The sequence below is a fragment of the Sus scrofa genome, chromosome 5 (genome assembly GCF_000003025.6).
Source record: "Sus scrofa isolate TJ Tabasco breed Duroc chromosome 5, Sscrofa11.1, whole genome shotgun sequence".
NCBI lineage: Eukaryota > Metazoa > Chordata > Mammalia > Artiodactyla > Suidae > Sus > Sus scrofa.
The window spans coordinates 96,314,575-96,342,358 of record NC_010447.5 but is presented as its reverse complement, the minus strand read 5'-3'; the positions used below and the strand labels follow the sequence as shown (position 1 = coordinate 96,342,358).

Here is a 27,784-nt window from a genome sequence, read left to right as displayed (position 1 = left end):
TTACCATATATGGACATTTTTTTAAAGGTTATGATCCTCTAAAATTTAGCAATTACATTCCAAAAATGAGCAAGGGGAAAGAGGTTGATTGAAGGGAGTGAGGGTAACGTGATACAAGAGAAGGTAACGAGACAATAAAAATACTTTGGGGGAGAGAGGTTAGAGAAGTACACAAATCAATATAAGCTAAGCCAGAATACAAATGCTCCTCCATGAAAACTACATCTAAAATATGTGTGTTTCAGAGATAAGTTATTACAAGTGGTTGAATGGACAATATGTTTCATAGAGATAACCTGTTAAGAAACCTGAAATGGGGGGATTTCAGGTGGAATAATCAATAGACAGTCCATGTGGGAGGATGAACGAGGCTCAGTCTATGAAAATCAAAGTCTTTGTTACAGGAAAGAAGAACATCCAGCTGTGTTTGCTATTTCCAGCTGCATGTGGCAATTTCATGGTTAGCCTGTCAGGTTACTCAAAAATTTATAAACTTTTTATTTTAAACCTTCCATAAATAAGTAAAACATTAAGGTTTCTATCAAGATCTACATTTGTAATATAAATTCACACTTAACTTGATAAAAAACAACTCGGTACCCAGAGATGAGGCCACCGTATTTTAATATTTTTATTTGCATTCATATATTACTCTGCATTAGAGATTCACCTCTATAACTGATTTCATATTATAATGCATCAAAAGCACAAATACATTTGTATAACTAAAGAATATAAATTCTAGGAGTTCCCATTGTGGCTCAGCAGATTACAAAACCGACTAGTATCTGTGAGGAAGCAGGTTTGATCCCCGGCCTCACTCAGTGGGTTAAGGATCGAGTGTTGCCATGAGCTGTGGTACAGGTCGCAGACATGGTTGGGATCCCACGTTGCTGTGGCTGTGGTGTAGGCAGGCAGCTGCACAGAAATTCCAATGTGAATTTAAAACTCAGTGGTCTTGCTTTCTGACAAAAGTTTTTAATGTCATTTACTATAAAGATGTAGAACTGGCCGTAGAATGCATCACTGTGCTTAACTGTATAAGAGCAGACATTAATGCAAAGGTTCAGAAATGAAATTATCTGTCTAGTCCAGTTTCTTATCCGCACTTTTTGGAATTCAGATCATCACATTATATGGCAGATAACAATGTTCTTTTCATTATTGTCTTGCTAAGGAGTAATCCAAAGAGATTACTTTTCACTTTAGAAAAACCACAATACAATTGGTTTATCATTTATTATGATCTTCTGAATTTAATCCTCAGTAGTGAACAATAAATGTGTCCATAGCTTACCATAGTGCTGAATGACTTAACAGGATATTAAGCAAATAAACTTCCCTTTTTCAGAGGAGTATTCAATTCCCTTCTTACTTCTTTTTAATTAAAATCATGTTAGCATTATTATTTACTCTTCATCACTATACCTTCCCTGGAATGGAAATTCCTACTTTTTTTTTTAACATCTAACTTCAAATAAGGCCTTCAGGAGTATCTTGGTATAAAAATAGTATTTCACTTTTAAGGAACATCTAATGTTAAGAAGGTTCTAAATATCTTCCCAAAGATTGGTGAAAAGTCTAGGGGACAGAGAAATAAAAAAAAAAAAAAATAGATTAAGAAACCGAGTTAAGGAGTTCCCGGTCGTGGCTCAGTGGTTAATGAATCTGACTAGGAACCATGAGGTTGGGGGTTTGATCTCTGGCCTCCATCAGTGGGTTAAGGATCTGACCTTGCCATGGGCTGTGGTGTAGGTTGCAGATGCCTCTCTGGTCCCGAGTTGCTGTGGCTGTGGCGAAGGCTGGTGGCTGCAGCTCCAATTGGACTCCTAGCCTAGCAACCTTCATATGCCATGCATGCAGCCCTAGAAAAGAAAAAAAGACAAAAAAAAAAAAAAAAGAAACCGAGTTAAAACATACACTACAGTAAACAAAGAATAAAAGGGAAGAAATGAGAAATACTGGGTATCTTAACCAATATCCACATACTGAAACTAGGCAAAATAGTATTTCTATATACATGTGCACTGACATATAGGAACGATGTCAGCTAAAGAAAAATAAACTGTAGTTCTGTTCATTTAATGATATAATAAAACAAATCAATTGTTTTCAATATAGTTATGTCATGTGGTCAATATTGAAAAAAGAAGAAAGGGAAAGAAAAAGGGGAGAGGAGAGAGAAGAAGGAAGAAAGGGACTTCCTAACTAAAAACCAGGCAAAACAAGCCTAGTTTGGCACTAACATGATTCAGTCAAGGTAGGATCTAAATAATCTTGTTAAGTATTTATGGTCATGCTTACGAATGGGGTAGAGAGTAGAGCTAGCACTTTGTTTCTATTTAGATTAAGTACTACAAAGACCATCTGAATTATAGCAGAATAAAGAGTTTTGTCCATGAGTTCCTCTCTGTATTTTCAGAGACAAAAATGCTAATAATATTCATAGTACATAGAGCTCTATTTTAGCTCCAGGAAGAACCCCAAGTTACATCCCTTCAAATGTTGTAGCGAGGACATAATTAAACAGGACTCTGACCTGTGATTTTCTCTGTAACCCACACCACATCTCAAAGAATAAATATGCACAGACCATGGGTGTCATCCAGAGTTTTGCATGTCGGATAGAAAAAGCACATACAGAGTTCTTAATAATTTTAGGCTTCTTTGGAAAACTTGCTGTCGAACGCAAGCAGCAATGGCCCTTCCTCAGCTCTACTCTGTCTGATCCACTGCTGGTATCTGTACATGTCCCAGTTGCAACCCTTCCTGCTTCCTGTTACCTAGGCCTAAACAGGAAGAGGGTTTCAGGAAGTAACAGAAATTATATACATTCCACATATCAAGGAGAAGAGCCAAGGTCTGAGTTATTAAAGTTACAATATAGTAGCTGTCATGTACTCTACAGATTATAAAATCCCAGTGATATAGTGTTGAAAACTATATTACAGCGCATTTTAATTTTTCTTGTTCATATGTACAGTTTCAATATATTGACTACATAATATCAAGAATTAGTTTGAAGAAATCATTTCTCATAGAAGCTGTGGGAGATTATAATTCCATCAAATTATTTCTGTTATACACCTGCAAGCTATTTGTGCTGCATGCCTAACAAACAGTCCATTGTTTGAACTTAAAATAATTAGGTCAGGTTGGAAATCTTACATCAAAAACAAGGTTACAGATTTCTCTACTTTTTATTAACTCCTGAATACTTTAATGTGATTTACATTTTTCCCAGGATGTAATATTTAAAATAAGGTTTCCTATTACACAAACAACATTAAAGTAGGTCAGAAAGAAGCCTTTCAAATTATGGTGACCACAGCACTGCATCGCCTCCAGTTGCTTCTGAGTCTTGACTGTGGTTGGAGCTAATACCAGTGTCTGAGTCTGTGTCATTTGTGTGCGTGTTAAATACTTTCTGAGTAAAAGGAGGAACCTCCCCGCTGATGGTAGTGACCTCAGATTCCTTCCCTCTGTTGTCCTTTTGCTGGCATTCGTCTTTGCTGCTGATATGAAGTGAAGTGAACTCCTTGGCCAGGAGCTCATACTCTTTAGCTTTCATCTGAAGCAATGAGTCACTGTATTTAATCTCTTTCTGGATGCCACTCAAGTGAGAGTGGATTGTTAAACCAGCTTTCATGCTTTTCTCCAAATCACACTTAACACTTTCTAAATTAGAGCTTTCAAGTTCACTTGCAGCTGCCCCTTCTGCATCTTCATTTATCTCAGTGCCAACACTTCTCACCTCTTTTTCTATTTCGGCCGAGAGCTTATCAATGAGCTTTCTGTAATATGTTAGTCGTTCCTCCAGCTGTAGAATTCCATCACTTTCACTCAGGTCCTCCAGAATCTGGTTTTCATCATACTCCAAGCCTAGCTTTTGCTCAACTTCACTGAAATTGGGCATTAAGTATGCGTCCTGGACATAATTTTCTCCATCATTTTCTACCCGGTCAAGGTGGAATTTTGCTTCACACTTTTCAATTTCCAGATCCAGCTCTTTCATTCTCTTGACTTGCTGATGAATAGTATGATCCTGGGAAATAATCAGATGAACTAATGTTTCCATGCTGTCTCGATCCTGGGAAACTGAGTCCTGCTTAATTTTAGCCAGTTTCCTGAAAGTTTTTCTGACTATCCTTTTTTGTTTATCTGGTGGTAACGTCTTCATGTAATTTGCTGGGCTGAGCTCCCATAGTTTTTCTGTGTTTTGCACTAATTTGGCTTCAGCTGTCCGCCACAAAGGAACTGGAAGAAAAGCATCTGCTTTAACCAAAACAAACTGCATATTAGGCTGCTCATCTCCCCATGCTTTCCAGAGCTTCAGGATTCTAGTTAGTGGAGGAAGAACCCTTTCAGAACCTCTCCATTTCTCTATGATGCAGTAATCACTGGGCTTCCCCAAAAGAAATCGTTTCTCTCCAAATGTAGTCTCATGTTCTTCAAGCAAAGCCTGGATGACATCAGCAGAGGTGGTGCGTCTGGTTAGCCCACAGACCGTCTTCTCTTCTTGGCAAACCCAAACCACAATTTCCTTCTCTTCTGAATCCACGTCTTTAGTTGGAGATCTGAAAGAAAAACAAAGTACATTATATTTCTGTCATCACCTTTGTAAACTCAGAAAGCGGGTTTAATTTTAATACCCTTTCTAGATTTTCCTCTGAATAAGAGATGCTTTTTGAGCTTGAGACTACATAAGAATCAGATGTTTCATGGCAGAAAAATTAAAACCATGATAAATATCTTAATTTCCTTTTGAATTTCTAGTAGACTCCAGTAAGAACAAATTGTCATCCAAGACAATGGAGGCTCTTTAATTTCTCTTTAGAAGTCAGCCCCAATATAACTACAGTTAGAACCGTCAGAGTTAAAATGATAATCCAAGATAAAATAATAATCCAAGCAGAGATGAATAGGAAGAGATAAATTAAGACTATTTTTGCTGGTGCCTTAGGACTAGGGAATAACCATGGAAACTTAAGTAGGACTGGTAGGACGATAATAAACTCATGGTGCTGAAAATAGTCCACTATTGAAGTAGATCATTGTCTCATTCAACAAATGTTTATTTATGTCAACAATGTGCCAGACAATGTCTGAAGATGCTAAAAATATAGCAATAAGCAAAGGAGACCAGGACACAGACACAAATGTGTGATTAATATAATATCAGATAGTAGTAAATGCTAGGAAGAAAATTACACTGGATGAAGGGATATGGAATGACTTGGAAGCAAGGGAGGTCTGCTTTATTGAGAGACATGAGAGACTTCTCTAAGAAGGCGACACTTGAATAGGAATATAAAGTTACACAGTTGGTAGTGACATAGAGAAGATTCAACCCAAGCGAGGAAGCTGGCTCCAGAGTGTACGTTTAACCATCACATTATATATAAAAAAAAAGTTTACAAATTTGATTAGACATGTAGATTAAATTGGAAAAAAATCAGAAACTACTTTTTGCTTTTTGGCTTTTGGCTTTCTAGGGCCGCACGCACGGCACATGGAGGTTCCCAGGCTAGGGGTCTAATTGGAGCTGTTGCTGCCAACCCACGACAGAGCCAAGCCATGTCTGCGACCTACACCACAGCTCATGGCAATGCCAGATCCTTAACCCACTAAGCGAGGCCAGGGACCGAACCTGCAACCTCCTGGTTCCTAGTCGGATTTGCTTCTGCTACACCATGACAGGAACTCCCATAAACCACTTTTTAAAGAGGAACTTTATCATATAAATTAGCCTTTGGGAGCAGTGGAACCATAGTTCCCCATGAGAGCACTCAACTGGTCGTGGAAGGACTCTTCTCCACAGCTAGCCACGGAGTAAAGCATGTGCAACTCTGTTGCCTTCTTCTTGTGGAACCTGTTCCCGCGTTGATGCGGTGATGAAACGTTTCTGACTGGCCTGGATGACTCCCTTAGCTGGCAAAACGCTAATGTATAGAAAATCCCTCATTTCGGTCTATGGGAGTCGTCCCTCCTGCCTGTTCTACTTGCCGACTGGAAAACTTCGGTTCTGGGTCTGTAGCTAAGGATGACACATGACTTCGAAACTCTCCAGCCCTAACTCGCAACTGTGCAGGACTGGGCGCCAGGGACTCCTCATGCTGTTAGACTAGTGGGGAGGAGGAGGATGTGCGTGAGAATTTCCCTAACACCTCCACGATCCGGACGCCAACTGCAAGTCTCCTGTGTTGAAAGGAGTCAATTGTTCCAGGCAGTGGCTCCCACCAGAGACCTGCTCCCTGTGAGTTCCTGTGGATGATGTAACACGGATAGTCATCATGCACAATCAAGAAAGATACTGTTTCCACATTACGTAGGAGAAAATAAGTGCTTTTATGCTAGCCTCACAGTCCAACCAGTTACAGCTGCCGACGCCCTTAATAACGTCTCATTTAAACATCTTGGGTCAGTTATTTTCTACGTATTTTGAGGAATTTTTACAACATTCATTAACACCAGATATTTTTCAAAAATTATGCCACTTGACTGAGCATGTTTAAAAGTAATCACCATTCTTTATTGAATTTAGGCACTAAATCTTCTGTGTCTTGTATAAGCTTTATCATGTTTAATTCTACCTTGTAGCAGGCTTAGGGTTTTGAAAACTGTGTGGATTTTAAAATATGGTTCCAATCGAGCTTCTCTGCATTCATTCATTTGACAAATATTTGCGGAGCACTCCTTCTGTGGTTGACGCTGTCATGGAAATGTGGCTGATTAAACGACATGTGTGATTTACAAGTATCCCTGGCTTGCAGTGGGGAACAAGTACTAGGGTTGGGAAGAGAATACGTTTGCGTCAATTCTAGCGCTAAGCTTCTTATTACAGCAGCAGTTTCCAAATGGTGTTGGACTGATGAAATCTGCATCCTTTGACTACACTTGTTTTTAAATATAGAAAAGATGTGGAGTTCCCATAGTGGAAATGAATCTGACTAGCATCCATGAGGATGCAGTTTGATTCCTGGCCTCCCTCAGTGGGTTAAGGATCTGGCATTACCATGAGCTGTGGTGCAGGTCGCAGATGCAGCTCGGATCTGGTATTGCTGAGGCTGGGGTGCAGGCCAGCAGCTGCAGCTCCACTTTGACCCCTAGCCTGGGAACCTCCATATGCTGCAGGTGCAGCCCTAAAAAGACAAAAAAGAAAAGAAAATATGCTAAACTAATACCAAAATTAAACCAATTTAGGAACCTTGTAGAATCACTACTTTTTAGAAATAGTTGGTTTTCATTTGGTCACAGATCCATATAAACCTAGTTATCTGATATAAATAAATAATTTAACAGTAGGACTGGAACTAAATGTTGCTATCTAGTATAATTCACTTATAACTAGCTATAATTAATGCCATCTAGCATAACTAATTTATAACTAGTATAATTAATGCCATCTACAAATACCTATTTAACAAAGGTTGAAAATACAAACTCACACCAGATAATTTGGTTTGTTATGTGATATAATGTAACAAACTTCTTACCTAATGATTCAAATTTCGCAGTTGAGACATATACCTTCTAATTCTAATGCAAGAAAATAAAAATAAACACATTAATTGCATGACTAAGTGTTTATATTTTTCTGCTTTGCTGCTATGTATGTTTATTGGCAGGAAGGGATAAAAGTTTTTACTGGACCATAAATTTCCCAGAGAACATACTATAACTTCATAAAAGCTGAAAAACCATAAAACTTTAATTTATAAAATTGTCCTAATAATTTACTTATATTTTCTATTTTTATCACAGTTTTAGTTCCATTTATCAACAACCTCATTGTCTGATCTGATTAATGCAGCCTTTTTGCTTTTATTTAGGTATGTGGTAGATATTATGTACTAATATCATCCACATTTTACAGATAAGGTAACCGAGACAGAGAGGGTAAGTAACTTGCCTAAAGTCACAAAGCTAGAAAGCAGAAGTGGTCCTTCCAACTCTGGCTTTAGATGTTAATCCCTAAACATTACAATAGCCATTATGACTGCCCACTCACAAGTATTTCCCAATATTTGAATGGATTACATTTTCCTAATATTTGAATGGATTATATTTCTAATGTGAATTTTAAATTGCTTGCTTGAAACTGAGCACATTTTTCCCTATATGACTAATATTCCACCTCATATCATCAATCTAATTCCTGGTTTGAAGGCTTTTAGGTAAATTATAAATTTTGTTGCTTCGATTCTGTTATTCTTTATTTGAACACCCAGTGTAAAGGCAAGGATTGAGAGAGTCCCATGTATCTGATCCTATTAAAGGAGCAGAGACAAAAATACCCTCAGCAGATGTAAGTAACATACAGGAGATTATAGGGGTGGTTCTCTCTAGACACTCTTGAAGAAAGTAACAACAGGTGGACATTGAGATAGGCGGCCATATAGAAATACCATAGCTATTTGCAGTTATAGGCTATTTATAGTTCATTGGCCATAAACTGGGAAATTGTTGGATTATGGGAATCCACTTTTATAACTTCTGTGTTGCTTTATACAGTAAAAGCATTCACCTAAAAAATACTCTATTTATAAGAATAAAGTAACTACCAAAGCTACCACACTCAAATTTAATTCACACCAATTTAAATTTGGAATTTTATATTAATTTGATAAATGTCATACATACAATTAGAAAGTAGATATGAAAATGCATAAGCCAGAATTTAATCAGGTTATGGATTCATATAGCAAGGGTATTTATTTAAAGGTATCCACTTTAGGGAGGAAAAAACAATGAATAAATATTTTTCTTTTTAGGGGCACACCCATGGCATATGGAAGTTCCCAGAATAGGAGTCGAATCAGAGATGCAGCTGCTGGGCCTACGCCACAGCAATACCAGATCCAAGCCGTGTCTGTGACCTATACCACAGCTACATGGCAATGCCAGGTCCTTAACCTGCTGAGGGAGGCCAGGGATAGAACCCACATCCTCCTGGATACCAGTTGGGTTTGTAACACACTGAGCCACAACAGGAATTCCCAAATAAAATGTTTTCCAATGCCTTGCATAATGTAACATAGGGTATCTCAAATTTTGCTTACGATTAAAACAAAAAAAAATCAAGCTTAAGAAATTTTACAAGATATAATATTGAAAAATTGAATAATACTATGTTTTGACTTGATTCAAACTAGATTATTTCAAGAACGGTTCATAACAGAAAATGTTCTTGATACCTAAACCATGAATCCCACCAACACATAACTGTTTCACACAATCATCTTTAACTGTGTTTTACTCATTGGAAACTGAATTAAGAGTAACTTTGAGGAGTTCCCGTCGTGGTGCAGTGCTCAGTGAATCTGACTAGGAACCATGAGGTTGCGGGTTCGATCCCTGCCCTTGTTCAGTGGGTTGAGGATCCGGCATTGCTGTGAGCTGTGGTGTGGGTTGCAGACACAGCTTGGATCCCGTGTTGCTATGGCTCTGGTGTAGGCCGGCAGCTAGAGCTCCAATTAGACCCCTAGCCTGGGAACCTCCATATGCCACTGGTGCGGCCCTAGAAAAGGCAAAAAGACAAAAAAAAAAAAAAAAAAAAAAAAAAAGAGTAACTTGAAACAGTATTCATGAGATTTTACTACACATGCTAAATATATATTATACTACATTTATAATTACTTAGTATATATTTGATGTTTCTCGTATACATATATTTAAAAATTTTATGTAATTTAATACTTAATATTGTTTTGCTGCTTACCATGTTCTGTTTAATTTATTTATCTATTTATTTATTTATTTGGTCTTTTTGCCTTTTCTGAGGCCACTCCTGTGGCATATGGAGGTTCCCAGGCTAGGGGTCTAATTGGAGCTATAGACGCTGGCCTCCACCAGAGCCACAGCAATGCGGGATCCAAGCCGCATCTGAGACCTACACCACAGCTCACGGCAATGCCGGATCCTTAACCCACAACCTCATGGTTCCTAGTCAGATTCGTTAACCACTGAGCTACGACGGGAACTCCTGTTTAATTTATTTTTAAAATAGTTAATAACCACAAAATGTGTTTGGGGAGACAGGATTAAGATGGCAGAATAGAAGTACTGGAACTCCCTTCTCTCGTAAAAACAACAAAATTACAACTAAATGCTGAACAAACTTCAATCAAAAGGATTGCACAGTTTCAAAAAAGATAGATATACTACTCCAGAAGACAAAGAGGAGGCTATATCAAGATGGTGGGAGGGGCAATTACTCCATATAAGCAACCCCATATCCACTGGGTGGATAGCCCACAGACTGGAGAATAACTATACAATAGAGACTCACCTATAGCAGTGACAGTTCTTAGCCAGAGACTCACCTATAGCAGTGACAGTTCTTAGCCCCACATCAGGTACCCATGCCTGTGAATGTAGAATTGGGAGGAGCCCCTGGAGCATCTGGCATTGAAGGCCAGTGGGGATTGTGCACAGGCGCTCCACAGAAATGGGGGAAATGAAGACCCCATTCTTGAAAGGCACAGACAGACGTTCACGTGCACTGGGTCCCAGGGCAAAGCAGAGACTCCATAGCAATCTGGGTCACACCTCACTGCAGTTCTTGGAGGATCTCCTGAGAAAATCGGGGGTGACCGTGGCTCCTTCTGGGAGAAGGATACTGGAGGCAAAGGTCTTTGGAATATTCATCAGTGTGTGTTCCTCTCGAGATGGCCATTTTGGGAAAATCTGGCCCCACCAATCAGTGCTGATCAGCCCCATGCAAAAAAAAAATCCAGGTGGGATCACAGCCATACCCAACAGTAAACAGGTTGCCTAAAGAGCTCCCAGGTACAGAGATGCCTGTATTCCACCCAGAGCAAAGCCCCACCCACCAGATGGACAGGAATCAGCCCCACTTACCAGTCAGTGATCGGGCACCAGTCCCTGCCATTAGGAAATCTACAGCAAGCCCCCATACCAACTTTAGCCACAAAGGGGGCAGACACCAGAAGTAAGAGAGGCTACAACTCTATCCTCTGCAAAAAGGAGACCACACCATTAAAAACAATAAAGATGAAAAGGCAGAGAACTCAGATAAGGGAACAAGAAAAAAACTCAGAAAAACAGTTAGTGATCAGGAGATTCTCAGCCTCCAGGAAAAAAGACTTTAGATTGTTGATGCTGAAGATGATGCCAGACATTGAAAATAAACTGGAGGCAAAGATGGATAATTTACAGGAAACACTGAGCAAAGAAATACAAGATACAACATTTAAGCAAGAAGAGAAGCAAAATACAATAACTGAAGTAAAAAAATAATTAGAAGCAACCAACAGCAGAATACAGGAGGCAGAAGGACGAATAAGTGAGTTGGAGGACACTAGTGGAAATCACTGATGCAAAAGAGAAAAGAGAAAAAAGATTGAAAAGAAATGAAGAGAGTCTCAGAGAAACCTGGGAAAAGGTTAAACACACCGATATCTGTATTACAGGGGTGCCAGAAGGAGAAGAGAGAGAGAGGGACAGAAAAAATATTCAAAGAGATAATAGCCAAAAATTTCCCTAACATTGGAAAGGAATTACTCACTCAAATCCAGGAAGCACAAGTACCATATAAAAAAAACCCAAGGAGGAATACCCTGAAACACATATTGATCAAACTGACCAAAATTAAAGCAAAGAGAAAATATTGAAAGCAACTAGGGAAAAGAAAAAATTACAACAGAACCCTGATAAGGTTATCAGCAGATTTTTTCAGCAGAAACTCTACAGGTCAGAAGGGAGTGGCACAATATGCTTACAGTGATGAAAGGAAAACACCTCCAACCAAGATTACTTTACCCAGCAATGCTTTCATTCAGATCTGAAGGATAAATCACAAGCTTTACAGGCAAAAAAGCAAAAAGAATTCAGCCACACTAAACCAGCTTTACAACAAATAGTAAAGGAACTTCTCTAGGAAGAAAAGAAAAGGCCACAACTAGAAACAAAAATACCACAAATGACACAGAATACCAGTAAAGGCATATATACAATAAAGGTAGGAAATCATCCATGCACAAATATGCTACCAAAATCAGAAATTGTGAGAAGAGGGTACAAATGCAGGACAAAGGAGATTACCTTGAAATTAAGAGACCACCAACTTAAAACAGTCATGTATATATATATATATATGTACACTTCTATATGAAAACTTCAGGGTAACTGCAAACCAAGAATCTTCAATAGATACACAAAGAACAAAAATCAATTCAAATACAACACTGAAGATAGTCATCAAACCACAAGAGGAGAAAACAAGACAAGAAGGGAAGAAAAAATGAGCAACAAAAACAAACCCTAAGCAGTAAATAAAATGGCAACAAGAACATACACATCAATAATTACCTTAAATACAAATGGACTAAATGCCCCAACCAAAAGACATAGACTGGCTGAATGGATACAAAAGCCAGACCCATATATATGCTGTCTTCAAGAGATCCACTTCACTTCTAGGGACACATAGAAATTCAAAGTGAGAGAATGGAAGAAAATATTCCATGAAAAAGGGAATAAAAAGAAATCTGGAGTAGCAATACTCATATCAGACAAAAGAGACCTTAAAATAAAGAATATTATAAAAGACAAGGAAGGACATTATATAATGATCAAAGGATCAATCCAAGAAGACATAACAATCATAGGATCACCTCAATATATAAGGCAACTGCTAACAACCTTAAAAGGAGAAACTGACAATAACCCAATACTAGCAGGGGACTTTAACACCCCACTTACAGCAATGGACAGATCACCTACACAGAAAAGCAACAAGGAAACATAGGCCCTACATGAAATATCAGACCAGATGGACTTAATAGATATTTATAGGACATTCCATCCAAAATGGAATACACATTCTTCTCACAAATCAAGCCTCAGTAACTTTAAGAAAATTGAAATCATATCAAACATCTTTCCAGACCACAAAGCTATATGACAGGAAATCAACAACAAGAAAACAACTGCAAAAAAGAAACAAACAAACAAAAAAACACAAACACGTGGAGAATAAACAACATGCTACTCAACAACCAATGGATCACTGAAGAAATCAAAGAGGAAATTAGAAAATACCTAGAAGCAAATGACAACAAAGATACAACACTCCAAAACCTATGGGATTCAGCAAAAGCATTTTGAAGAGGGAAGCTTATAGCAATACAAGCAGACCTCAGGGAACAAGAAAAAGGTCAAATAAACAACCTAACTTTACATCTAAGGCAGCTAGGAGAGATGAACAGACAAGACCTAAAGTTAGCAGAAGGAAAGAAATCATAACAATCAGAGCAGAAATCAATGAAATAGAAATGGAGAAAACCATAGAAAAGATCAATGAAACTAAAAACTGGTGCTTTGAAAAGATAAACAAAATTGATAAACCCTTAGCCAGATTTATCAAGGACAAAAAAATGACTCAAATCAATAAAATTAGAAATGAAAAAGAAGAGACAACACACATCAAAGAAATATGAAGACTACCATGTGCAACTATATGCCAATAAAATTCAAAACCTAGAAGAAATGGACAAATTCTCAGAAAAGTACAGTCTTCCAAGTGCAAACCCCAAGATGAATAGAAAAGATGAATGGACCAATCACAAGTACTGAAATTGAAACTGTGATTAAAAAAACTTCCAACAAATAAAACTTCAGGACCTGATGGTTTCACAGGTGAATTATATCAAACATTTAGAGAAAAGCTAACACATATCCTTCTGAAACTTTTCCAAAATATTGCAGAGGAAGGAACACTCCCCAACTCATTCTGTGAGGCCATCATCACCCTGATACCAAAACCAGACAAAAATACCACAAAAACAGAAGAGAAAGCCCAGAATTAAACCCATGCACCTAGAGTCAGCTAATGTATATAACAAAGGAGGAAAGAATGTACAATGGAGAAAAGACAGCCCCTTCAATAAGTGGTGCTGGGAACACTGGACAGCCACATGTAAAACAATGAAATTAGAACACCTCCTGACACCATACACAAAAATAAACTCGAAATGGATTAAAGTTCTCCATATAAGACCAGATACCATAAAACTCTTAGAGGAAAACATAGGCCAAACACTCTCTGACATAAACCACAGCAACATCTTCTTAGATCCACCTCCTAGAGTAATGACAATAAAAACAATAATAAACAAATTAACTTAATTTAACTTAAACATTTCTTCACAGCAAAGGAAACCCTAAATAAGACAAAGAGACAGCCCACAGAATGGGACAAAATATTTGCAAATGAATTGAATGACAAGTGATTAATCTCCAAAATTTATAACTACCTCTTGCAGCTCAATACCAAAAACAAACAAACAACTCCATCAAAAAATGGGCAGGAGATCTAAACAGACAATTCTCCAAAGAAGACGTACAGATGGCCAAAAAACACATGAAAAGATGTTCAGCATCACTCATTATTAGAGAAATGCAAATCAAAACCACTATGAGGTATCACCTTAAAGCAGGCACAATGGCCATCATCAGAAAGTCTACAAACAATAAAGGCTGGAGAGGGTGTGGAGAAAAGGGAACCCTCTTACACTGTTGGTGGGATTGTAAATTGGTGCAATCACTGTGGAAAACAGTATGGAGATTCCTCAGAAAACTAAACATAGAACTACCATTTGATTCAGCAATCCCACTCTATCCAGAGAAAACCATGACTCGAAAAGACATATGTACCCCAATGTTCATTGCAGCACTATTTGCAATAGCCAAGACATGGAAACAACCTGTATGTCCATTGACAGAGTAGTGGATAAAGAAGATGGGGTATATATACACAATGGAATATTAGCCATTAAAAGGAAAGAAATTATAGCATTTTCAGTGACATGGATGGACCTAGAAATTATCATGCTAAGTGAAATCAGTCAGACATTGAAACACCAACATCACATGCTATCACTTACATTTGGAATCTAAAAAAAGGACACAATGAACTTCTTTGCAGAACAGATACTGACTCACAGACTTTGAAAAACTTATGGTTTCCAAATGAGACAGGATGGGGGGTAGGTGGAAGCACTGGGTGTTTGGGTTGTGATGATTTTTGTACAACTATAAATACAATAAAAATCATTAAGTAATTTTTAATTGGGTTGTGATGATTTTTGTACAACTATAAATACAATAAAAATCATTAATTTTTAAAAAATAATTTTTAAATAATAAAATTAAAGAACCCCCAAAACCCCTGTGTTTGAAAATTTGTATATGCACAAAGAAAATATTCACAGTGCTACAGTACCCATTTTTATCTAATGCTTTAAATTCTTTTTTCCCTCTGAGACACTGACAAGCTCTATTTGTGAGGATTCACAAAAAAACGGTACAGTGGGAACAATACTTGAAATTTTAAATTTCTGATTTCACCTTAAATATCACTCATTTCGGATCTGATAAATAATTTTTTTCCAATCCTCTGTACACTGTGCTGTTAACACTGCAAAGTATATATATCTGACTCACATTTCTCACAAGATTGCTTCAAATATCAGATAAGAGAAGTAATAAGAGTGCTTTGAAAATTTTGAAAAGCGTACTGGGTAAATATGTGCTGTTAACGCCAATAGTAAAATTACTGTTATTATTATTTAATGCAGAGAAGGGTTTAGAGTTTTTAATATTATTATTCAGTAACTATTGAACTTGTTACTGTCGTTAACAGCATTATTTAAAAATTTTTTTCCACCTGTCCTTCAATATTTTTTCACCTGTTTCAACTAATCAGTGTTTTTGCACGTACACTTTCAATAGAACACATTTGCTTAATTAATGAGATGTTTAAAATGGTCATTAATACAATATTTGGATCACGGAGGAGCCAAGGATGCTTTTAATCTTTCTCTCATTTATAACCCTCTGATTTTGATTAAGATTGTATTAATGAAATACATTAAACAAAAATACACATATTTGTGTGTATATATATATATATACATGATTGGTCTACAACTATTCCATTATTTTTCGTCTTTTTATAATATTTTCATCAGACTAAGAAAATGTATATGCTAAATGAAATTCTTCAGCAATATATGTCAGCCTCACTTATAGGTACTTTCCCACATTTACTCTGAAATAGAATGAAAATTAAGTATTGAGACTTTGTGCATTTACTCTATTATCAATCAGGAACTATGCATATTTCTCCATGGATAATTAGTTTTAATACCACAGAAACACAGAATTAAGATGAGGTGGCTTGTAATTACAAATGCAGCACTCATACAATTAAATAATTCTTCAACAAATTTCCACTGAACAACTATGGTGCATAAATCACTAGGGAATAAATCAACTATTTAAGTCTAGAAATCTTAAAACAATTGTTAAATAGGATATTGCAATGCCAAATTCAAGATTTCCACAGGATATATATTTACAGAAAAAAGAATAATTCTGAATGCAGTGAAAAACAAAGATAAATGTATAATATCTAGCTGTCTTTTTTCAGTTACCCAGAAAAAGAAAAAGGGCTTTGAAGCTGGGACCCGGGAGAATAACATAAAAAACAACATTTCTTCCTAACATACAGTAGACATTAAAGTTTAATTGATATTTTATGTATAAAACTTATCAGGATAAACATTTCATATTGGGCCCTACCTTCAAAACAATGAGTCATTAAATTATTGACTACAATAAATTTATAATATAATTAAATTATTGACTATAATACTATGTTAATATTATACATTATTAAGAATAAATGACATTATGAAATACTCTTCTAAGGCCCAGTATAAGAAAACCAGCAATCTATAGATATTTATGGAAAATATTGGGACATCCAAATGCATTTTTCCATAGAAGTTATGTTATAATTCTTTATATCTGAGGTCAACCTGGAAAGTATGATACTAGCACAGTTTAGCTGCCATATATATGAGTAATTCTAAGTGATCTCTCTTTTTGCTTGACTCTCTGCAAAATCATAGTCCAGGCGTGCAAATCAAGAATTAGAACCTTTTCAGTTCCAAGCCATTGTGTCTGAATATCGTGATGGAAGGCTCCAACAGGTTAAAGACCCGGGAAGCTTCAGGGGTATATTGCGGACGTATCTGAGATTTGGCCCACTGCCCAAAGACTACTCTTTCTTTTTTATTACCTTTACTTATTTTTTAAACTGAAGACACTTCTTCTAAACCAGTGGTTTTCTACCAAGGGTGATTTTGCACCCCCTCCCCCGTCCCCCAGGAGATATCTGGCAATGTGTGGAGACATTTCTGCTTTTCATATTAGGAACTGGGGGTGCCACTAGCATCTAGTGGATAGAGCAAAGAATGATCCAGCCCAAAATATCTGCATTGGTGCTACTGGCGAATCCTTTTCCAGATTTACAACAAAATATACTTTCATTGAAGCTCGTCTTTACACTTTTATATTTTGGGGGGACTCTAACAGTAAATATATGAAAACAAAAATAACAGAGGAGACATTTCCAATCTCAAGTAATCTAAAATAAATGATGCAAGTTGGCATTCTACTTAATGGAACTTTTCTCCTTTCACCCAATAGCCCATCTTGATGCTTATTATTGTGAATCCTGTCCAACCGACCCTCCGTTAATCCCAGAGCTGGTCCTAAGGAATACTGATACTTAAGATGCTACAGAAACACCAACATTCAAATTGGGTTAATTTTAGTTCAAGAAAAAACTTCAATTCACAGACTAGTAAATCTTCCTTCTCCATTAAGAAATAGTATTTGAAGGGAGTTTCCATTGTGGCACAGTGGAAAGGAATCCAAAGACTCCGAGGATGCGGGTTCGATCCCTGGCCTCGCTCAGTGGGTCAGGGATCTGGCATTGCCCTGAGCCACAGTGTAGGTCACAGACACAGCTCAGATCTAGCGTTGATGTGGCTATGGCATAGGCTGGCAGCTGTAGCTCTGATTTGACCCCTAGCCTGGGAACTTCCATATGCTGAGGGTGCAGCCCTAAAACACAGAAGAAAAAAAAATAGTATTTGAGGAGTTCCCATTGTGGCTCAACAGGTTAAGAACCCAATATAGCATCCATGGGGATGTGGGTTCCATTCCTGGTCTCACACAGTGGGTTAAGGATCTGGTGTTGCTGTGAGCTGTGGCATAGGCCAGCAGCTGCAGCTCCAATTCGACCCTTAGCCTGGGAACTTCCATATGCCACATGTGTGGCCATAAAAAGAAAAAAGAGAAGTCAATAGTGTTTGAGTATCTGGCCATCAATTATTGGGAATGGACAGTGGGGATGAAATGACATGATAGGAAATGTATGTGGTTGAAATGACATAACAGCAATGGTCAAAGGGACCAGTGCAGTGTCAGGGGTTAGAAGTCTGCAGAGTTTCATTGTATTTCTCCCTTACTCCTTCTTTGCAGTCTATTCTGCTCTGGACAGCGTGGAGACAAACAAAGACCAGAATTAGGAATGAAGGTTTCAAGACACCTTAAGTTTGGGGAAAGAGGTCAAGACAACTCCTGCCATCTTCACAGGACCAGAGGGAAATTCCCAGAGATATGGTGGGAAATGACGGAGAAAAATCTTGGCTATCACTTAGTTAAGGCTGGAGGCATTGCAGGATGGAAGATACCTAGATAAGACAGCCTTTAAAAATACCTTAGCAGGATATCCTGTTGTGGCGCAGCGGAAATGAATCTGACTCATGAGGATGAGGTTCGATCCCTGGCCTTGCTCTGTGGGTTAAGGATCCGGCATTGCTGTGAGCTGGTGTAGGTAGCAGATGCAGCTTGAATCTGGCGTTGCTGTGGCTGTGATGTAGGCGGGCAGCTGCAGCTCTGATTCTACCCCTAGCTTGGGAACTTCAATATGCCATGCGTGGGTGCAAATGTAAAAAGCAAAAACAAAAAAACAAAAAACATGAGCAATAAAACTATACTGACTATAACACTGCCTTGCTTTGGTTATTCAGAAGATGCTCTGAAATCTAATACTGTCTTGAAGTCACCATTGTTCAAATGAATTGGCCTGCAACACTGTATTTTTAAAAATCTAGTTATTTGTGATTTCCGATTGCTGAATGCAAAACAAGAGTTGCTATTATTCCATATCTTATCATTATTCATTATCTTAGCCTTTGGGCCTAAGATAATGTTACAGTATTTTTTTCATGCAGTTGAAATTAAATTAATGCTTTTCAGTCAAACTTCTCATTCCATAGGGAAGTGAGAATTGCCTCTTTAATATTTTGTTAACACATAATACAATTAACACCATTTTAAATTTTGATTAAACCACAAAACATATTTATACTCTTCAAAAGAGCGACTGTTTATTTTACCCTGATATCATCATGATTCAAAGCTATAGAAGGAGCACAACCAGAATTAATATAGCATATGTTTTTCATTTATGTGTCCTGTATTCTGCTAAGTGCAATACCAAATAACAATACAGAGGAAAAAATACATTCTACATACAGATTCTGATCCAACAGGAAACAGATTTTAATGCCTCATAATAGATTTTTCATGAAAAGCATAGATTCTGTGAAATTATAAAAATCCTTCCTAGTCAGTCCTTCTTCAAACTATCTTACCCAAATAAGTTAACACAGGGAATGAGATCCAGTCTCTAGCCCTTCAATGTATAACCCAGTCTATGTGGCACTCATCTTAAAAACATGTCAGTTAATTATACCTGGCGAGAGAAGAACTCAGGAATGAAAGCCTCAGAAACAATGATTGGAATAGGAGCTATAAAACAGTAAGAGGCAAAGAAATTTGATTTCAGTATATTTATCTCAGGCTTAAATCTGACAGTGCCTTGTGTAAATTCCCAATACTTTTAATAAAAGGATAGAATAAAGACAAGAAAAGTTTAATAAATCACATTCCCTATCAAAGGTTATAAACTGGTATTGGAATTTACAAACCCAGATGTATACAAATTATGAAGTTTAAAATGCTGAGGATGCCATAAATAATTAGTTTGGAGGGTGAAGGATTAAATTATGTATCATCCCTATTTTTGATATAAAGGTCAAACTTCCAAATTAAATAGCATATTTTCCTAATAATAAAAATTATAGTACTACTATAATGAATTGAGCTAATCAATTACTTAGCTTACATAATAAATTACTTTTTAAAGAAATACTATATTTTGTATACTATAATTGGGTGGTTTTGCGGTAAGAGAAATGGATTAACAAAAACAAACAGATATTTCAAAACAGAATTTGTTAACAATAAATGCTTAAATGTACTATTGGAAAAAAAAGTTTTATGTAAATCAAATGAATCATTCTAAGTTAGTTAACCCCCAAATAAATGGCCCATTTTGAATTACGGCATATGAGTTTTATAACTTGATTCAATGCTCATTTCTTAACAGAACTACAGATTTAGTAAATGAGAATAAATGCTGGGGGTAAAATGACGTAGAAGATAAGGTGATCTTTATGTTCGGGAATGTGTCAGATAGCTAGGAAGAAGCAAAGGTATGTTTAGAGAGAAAGATTTTGAAAATTCAGCACCATCTGGAGTTCCTGCCGTGGTGCAGCAGGTTAAGGATCTGGTGTTTCTCCAAGGTGTTGTGGCTTCAATCCCTGACCCAGTGCAATAGCTAAGCATCTGGTGTTATGGCAGCGGAGGCATAGGTCACAGCTGCAGCTTGGATTTGATCCCTGATCCAGAAACTTCCACATGCCACAACTGCAGCAGAGAAAAAAGAAAGAAAAAAGAAAATTCCATACCATCTTAAGCGTTACTGGAAATCAGGAGATACATTCTATATAAATATACATCAAAATTTTCAAAAGAAAAACAATAATCAAAATTAAGTAATAATTAATAATAAGACATAGGAGTTGATCACAACATCTTCAATTCATGTTCAATTCCCTAAACCCTTTGAAGAAAGCCAGATTAGGTAAAAGAGCCTTAAGAAACATCATTTGAGTTAAGATACTGATTTGGGTCTTGTCTGTAAGGAAGACTCTTTCAGAGTATTACTTAACATGATTATGTTTGGGCCTGGTCGTTGAGGAAAGGTACTTAAAAAATAGAAAGACGACTACAGAGAACAGTGGGGTATATGTAAAAGATACACTGGAAAATAATGGCTCACATTTATTGAATGGTTAATATATGCCAGGCATTGTTCTAAGTGCTTTACACATATTAACTCATAATTTTTGTCACAGCCCTATCAGGTCTGTAATCAAATCTGTTTTACAGATTAAAAAAATGAGGCACAAGATATTAAGGATTTGTTCAATACTGCCCTCAGCTAATAAGTGGGGGAATAGAAAGATCATATGGAAATCAGGAAAATAAGAATAATTTGGATAAATGAGTTAGAATTGAATCCACACTGATGAACTCCCTATTGCCTAATACAATAATCAACATATTTTATTGTTCCCTCTGAAAACAGGATACCAAATATGAGTCAGATGTACTAACCTATTGAGAAAAAGGATTTTTTGGCATTCTAAAAATATGTATTTTTTCATTATTTATTAGCTACTTCCATCCATTGTTAATACATACAGGATCATCTATCAATGAAAAATTTAATGATTGATGTTCTTGGAAATCTGGGGGGCATGTCATTACACAGACTCCTAATTCCTTTACTTGTTGAAGAAGCAAATATAAAATTACTTTGCAGTTTCTCTGGTAAACCTCTGGATACAATATTGAATTGTCCATTCAATTCAGATTTTTAAAAGTATTTTATTCATCCCATCGCCTAGAGGTAGTTACCATTTATAATTTGTCTACATATAAACTTTATTTTTAGTAAATTCTAAAGCATGGTATGGTTCCCTACTCATTTAAAAGCTACATGGACCTTTTAAACCTACACTGACCTTTTAAATCTATTTTAAGTTTGTTTTGACAATTTTCTGTACTTAAAAATAGATCAATGTCACTGTCACTTCCCAGGACCCTGTGCAGCACCTCCTGTGTGGGCTAAGTGGGACAGGGTGCTTCTAGCATGGTCTACAGGTGGCAGGGGCAAACCACCACAGTAATCACTGACTCTAGAGGTGGGCATGGCCTGCTACCAGTAGGGGTAACTGAACAGGCACAACTTATGGCCCCAATAACCTCAGAGGAGGGTACTGTGATCAAATACTACCTGTTTTGCTCTCACTCCTCTGGGAACTCACAAACCCTACTGCTGCCACTGCCAAATGCTCTGGGCACCTGGTAAATCTACATAAGGCTTATAACCACTTCCCAGGGCCCTGCAACTAGGAGTAGCCTGTGCCATCTTCCTGCAGGAAATTGCTGCTGTTAAGAGCCCAGTAAATAGGCACTGACTACTAGCCCTACCCATTGCCTCCTTCTCACTGAAAACACACTGAGCATCCTGGGGATAATAGCCTGCTCACACCAAAGAAAGAGACAGCAAACATCCAAACTCCCATGCCAAAAATAAATAGTAAACCCCCACAAAATATAAAGGGGTGCTCTTGCGTGGAAGTAGCCCTCCAAGACTACAGTTTGGCTTCCCTAAATGCACAGAAAAACATAAGCAAGATGAAGAAACTCAGGAAACATTTCCAGTTAAAACCACAAGAGAATTCACCTGAAGCAGCAAACAATGAAACATCTCTGCAGTCTGAAGATGCTGAGTTCAAAAGGGAGATAGTGAAAATACTGAAGGAATTAAGACTGAATATCAAGGAATTAAGAGCAGATATGAACAGTAATGAAGATTCCTTTAGAAAGGAACTGGAAAATATAAGGAGGAACACAAAAATTATAAAATTCATTTGCAGAGAAGCAAAGTGAGCTAAAGGCACTAAAGAGCAGAATGAATAATGCAGAGGAATGAATTAGTGACTTGGAAGATAGAATAATGGAAATCACCCAATCAGGACAGTGGACAGAAAACCAAATGAAAGAACAGGAGAGCAATATGAGATCTATAGGATAATATAAATTGGGACAATCTATGCATAATAGGAATTCCAGGAGAAGAAAAAGGGATTGAAAATATATTTGAAGAAATTACATCTGAAAACTTTCCTAATCTAAAGGAAACTGATATCAAGATACAGGAAGTACAGAGGGCCCCAATAAGTTGAACCCAAACAGGCTCACACTAAGACATGTTACAATAAAATTGGCAAAAGTTAAAGAAAGGATTCTAAAGGCAGAAAGAGAAACACAAAGCTTTAATTATAAGGGAACCTCCATAAGGCTATCAGCTGATTTCTCTACAGAAACACTACAGGCCAGAAAAGAGTGGTAAGATATATTCAAAATTATGAAAGGAAAAAATTTGCAGCCTAGAATACTTTATCCAGCAAGAATATAATTTAAAATAGAAGGGGAAATAAAGAATTTCTCCAACAAATAAAAGTTAAAAGAGTATGGCAATACTAAACGCATTCTAAAAGAAATACTGAAAGGGATTCTCTAAATAAAAAAAGAAGTAAGAAATAGGAAATCATAGAATGTGGGGAAGGAAAGTAAGAAAATCTAGACTTTTTTTTTTTTTAATAATGTCTTTCAGCCTATATGACTATCAGGCTAAAGCAAGCAGATACAGCAAGGGATTAACACACTTAAAAAACAGGGAAACTACAAATCAAAACCAAACAATACATTCACAAAAACTAAAAAAAAAAAGTACACAAGCATAAAATTAATGGAAATCATCCAGCCAAAAAAGAAAGGAAGAAAGGAGAAACATAGAATCAACTGGAAAACAAGGTTTAAAATGGCAATAAATACATATTCATCAATAATTACCTTAAATGTCAATGGACTGAATGCTCTGATCAAAAGACATAGAGTGGCAGCCTGAATAAAAAAGCAAAAACTTGTAATCTGCTATCTATAAGAAACTCACCTTAGGGCAAAGGACACATATAGATTGAAAGTGAGGGGATGGGAAAAGATATTTCATGCCAATGGACAAGACAGGAAAGCGGGAGTTGCAATACTCATATCAGACAAAATAGACTTTAAAATGAAGGCCATAAAGAAAGACAAAGAAGGACACTATTTAATGGTTAAAGGACCCATTCAAGAAGAGGCTATTACAATTGTCCATACATATGCACCTAATATAGGAGCACCCAGATGCACATAACAAATACTAACAGACATAAAAGAAGAAATTGATGGGAATACAATCATAGTAGGAGACTTTAACACCCCACTCACATTAATGGACAGAGCCTCTAGAGAGAAAATCAATAAGGCAACAGAGATCTGAAATGGCACAATAGAGAAGTTAGACTTAATCGACATTTTCAGGACATTACATCCAAAAAAATCAGAATATACATTCTTCTCAAGTGCACATGGAATATTCTCAAGGATCAAACACATACTGGGACACAAAACTAACCTCAACAAATTTCAGAGTATAGAAATTATATCAAGTATCTTCTCTGACCACAATGGCATGAAAGTAGAAGTCAACCACAGGAAAAGAAATGAGAAAAAACTAACTATATGGAGACTAAACAACATGCTACTAAAAAACCAATGGGTCAATGAGGAAATCAAGAAGAAAATTAAAAAATACCTTGAGACAAATGATAATGAAGACACAACTGTTCAAAATCTATGGGATGCCACAAAAGCAGTGCTCAGAGGGAAATTCCTAGTGATACAGGCTTTCCTCAAAAAAGAAGAAAAATCTCAAATAGATAACTTAACCCACCACCTAAATGAATTAGAAAAAGTAGAACAAACAAAACTTAGAGTTAGCAGAAGGAAGGAAATTATAAAGATCAAAGAGGAAATCAATAAAATAGAGATTCAAAAAACAATAGAAAAAAAATCAATAAAGCCAAGAGCTGGTTCTTTGATAAGATAAAGAAAACTGGCAAACCTCTGGCCAGACTCACTAAAAAGAGGAGAAAAAAACCCAAATAAACAAAGCAAGAAGTGAAAAAGGAGAAATCACAATGGATACTGCAGAAATAAAAAAAAAAAACAAAACAAACAACAACAAAAAACTATGAGAGTACTATGAACAATTTTGTTCCAACAAATTTGACAACCTAGAAGAAATAGACAACTTTCTAGAGACTTATAGCCTGCCAAAACTGAATCAAGAAGAAATAGATCAATTGAACAGACCAATCACTAGAAATTAAATTGACTATGTAATAAAAAACACTCCCTACGAATAAAGGTCCAGGACCAGATGGCTTCACAGGCAAATTCTACCACACATACAAAGAGGAATTTATACCATATTCCTTAAACTTTTCCAAAAGGTTGAAGAAGAAGGAATACTCCCAAAGACATTCTATGACGCCAACATCACCCTAATTCCAAACCAGACAAGGATACCACAAAAAGAGAAAACTATAGGCCAGTATCATTGATGAATATAGACGCATAATTTCTCAACAAAATTTTAGTCAACCGAATCCAACAACATATAAAAAAGATCATACACCAGGACCACATTTGATTCATCCCAGGTTCATAAGGATGATTCGACATATGCAAATCAATCAACATCATATATCCACATTAAGAAAAGAAAGGTCAAAAACCACAAGACCATCTCAATAGACGCAGAAAAAGCATTTGACAGAGTCCAACATCCATTCATAATAAAAACTCTTACCAAAGTGGGTATAGAGCAAACAGACCTTAACATAACAAAAGCCATTCAGCAAATATAATACTCAATAGAGAAAAGCTGAAAGCCTTCCCACTAAAATCTGGAACAAGACAAGGATGCCCACACTCACCACTTTTATTCAACATAGTGTTGGAAGTCCTAGCCACAGCAATCAGACAAACAAAAAAATAAAAGATATCCAAATTGGAAGAGAAGAGGTAAAATTGTCACTGCATGCAGATGGCATGATACTAAATGTAGAAAAACCTTAGGACTCAACCCAAAAACAATTCAAACTGATCAACGAATTCAGCAAAGTAGCAGGATACAAGATTAACATTCAGAAACTAGTCGCATTTCTGTATACTAACAATGAAACATTAGAAAAGGAATACAAAAATACAATACCTTTTATAATTGCACCCCCAAAAAATCAGATACCTGGGAATACACTTGACCAAGAAGGTGAAAGACTTATATGCTGAGAACTATAAAATATTAGTCAAGGAAATTAAAGAGCATTCACAGAAATGGAAACCTATTCCATGCTCCTGGGTTGGAAAAATTAATATTGTAAAAATGGTCATACTACCCAAAGCAATCTACAGATTCAATGCAATCCTTATCAAATTACCCATGACATTTTTCACAGAACTAGAACAAACCATCCAAAAATTTATATGGTACCACAAAATACTCAGAATTGCCAAAACAATCCTGAGGAACAAAAATCGGGCAGAAGGCATAACGCTCCCAGACTTCAGGCAATATTACAAAGCCACAGTTAAAAAGATAGTGTGGTACTGGTACCAAAACAGACATACCAATCAATGGAACAGAATAGAGAACCCAGAAATAAACCCAGACACCTACAGTCAATTAATCTTTGACAAAGGAGGCAAGAACATAAAATGGGAAAAAGACAGTCTTTTCAGCATGTGGTACTGGGAAAAGTTGACAACTGCATGTAAACCAATGTAAATGGAACACACTCTCATACCATGCACAAAAATAAACTCGAAATGGTTTGAAGACTTAAACATAAGACAAGACACCATCAAACTCCTAGAAGAGAACATAGGGAAAACATTCTCTGACATCAACCTTACAAATGTTTTCTCAGGTCTGTCTCCCAAGGCAACAGAAATAAAAGCAAAAATAAACCAATGAGACCTAATCAAATTGACAAGCTTTTTCACAGTAAAGGAAACCATTAAAAAAACCCAAACAGACAACTTATAGAATGGGAGAAAATAGTCTCAAATGATGCAACTGACAAGGGCTTAATCTCTAAAATACACAAACAACTTATAGAACTCAGTGGCAAAAAAGCCAATAATCCAATTGAAAAATGGGCAAAATACCTGAACAGACACTCCTCCAAAGAAAATATACAAATGGTCAACAAACACATGAAAAAATGCTCAACATCACTGATTATTAGAGAAATGAGAATCAAAACTACTATGAGGTAACACCTCACACCAGTCAGAATGCCCATCATTAATAAGTCCACAAATAACAAATGTTAGAGTGGGTGGAGAAAAGGGAACCCTCCCACACTGTTGGTGGGACTGTAAATTGGTACAACCACTATGGAAAACAGTATGGAGGTACCTCAGAAAACTAAATATAGAACTACCATATGACCCAGCAATCCCACTCTTGGGCATACATCCGGACAAAACTTTCCTTGAAAAAGATACATGCACCTGCATGTTCACTGCAGCTCTATTCACAATAGCCAAGACATGGAAATAACCTAAATGTCCATCAACAGATGAATGGATTAAGAAGATCTACACAATGAATACTACTCAGCCATAAAAAAAGAACACAATAATGCCATTTGCAGCAACATGGATGCACCTAGAAACTCTCATACTGAGTGAAGAAAATCAGAAAGAGAAAACAAATACCATATGATATCACATATCTGGAATCTAATATATGACACAAAGGAACCTTTCCATAGAAAAGAAAGTCAGGGACATGGAGACCAGACTTGTGGTTGCCAAGATGGCAGGGGAGGTTGTAGGATGGCCTGCGAATTTGGGTTAATAAATGCTAACTATTGCCTTTGGAATGGATAAGCAATGAGATCCTGCTGTATAGCACTGGGAACTATATGTAGTCACTTATGGAGCCTGATAATGTGAGAAAAAAGAATGTATATATTTATGTGTGACTGGGTCCCTTTGCTGTACAGTAGAAAATTGACAGAACATT

At 36.7% G+C, this 27,784-nt stretch overlaps 1 protein-coding gene across 3 annotated transcripts in view; it reads right to left on the bottom strand.

Annotated features, from left to right (window-relative positions):
• RASSF9 (Ras association domain family member 9) overlaps positions 608–27,784 on the bottom strand; it is a 45,172-nt gene continuing 17,995 nt past the window's right edge. For all 3 annotated transcript variants that reach the window (XM_021092784.1, XM_021092782.1, XM_021092783.1), the window contains one exon: positions 608–4,577. In XM_021092784.1, coding sequence (XP_020948443.1) covers positions 3,317–4,577 — 1,261 coding nt within the window. In that variant the 3' untranslated portion in view covers positions 608–3,316. The remainder of the gene's footprint in view (positions 4,578–27,784) is intronic.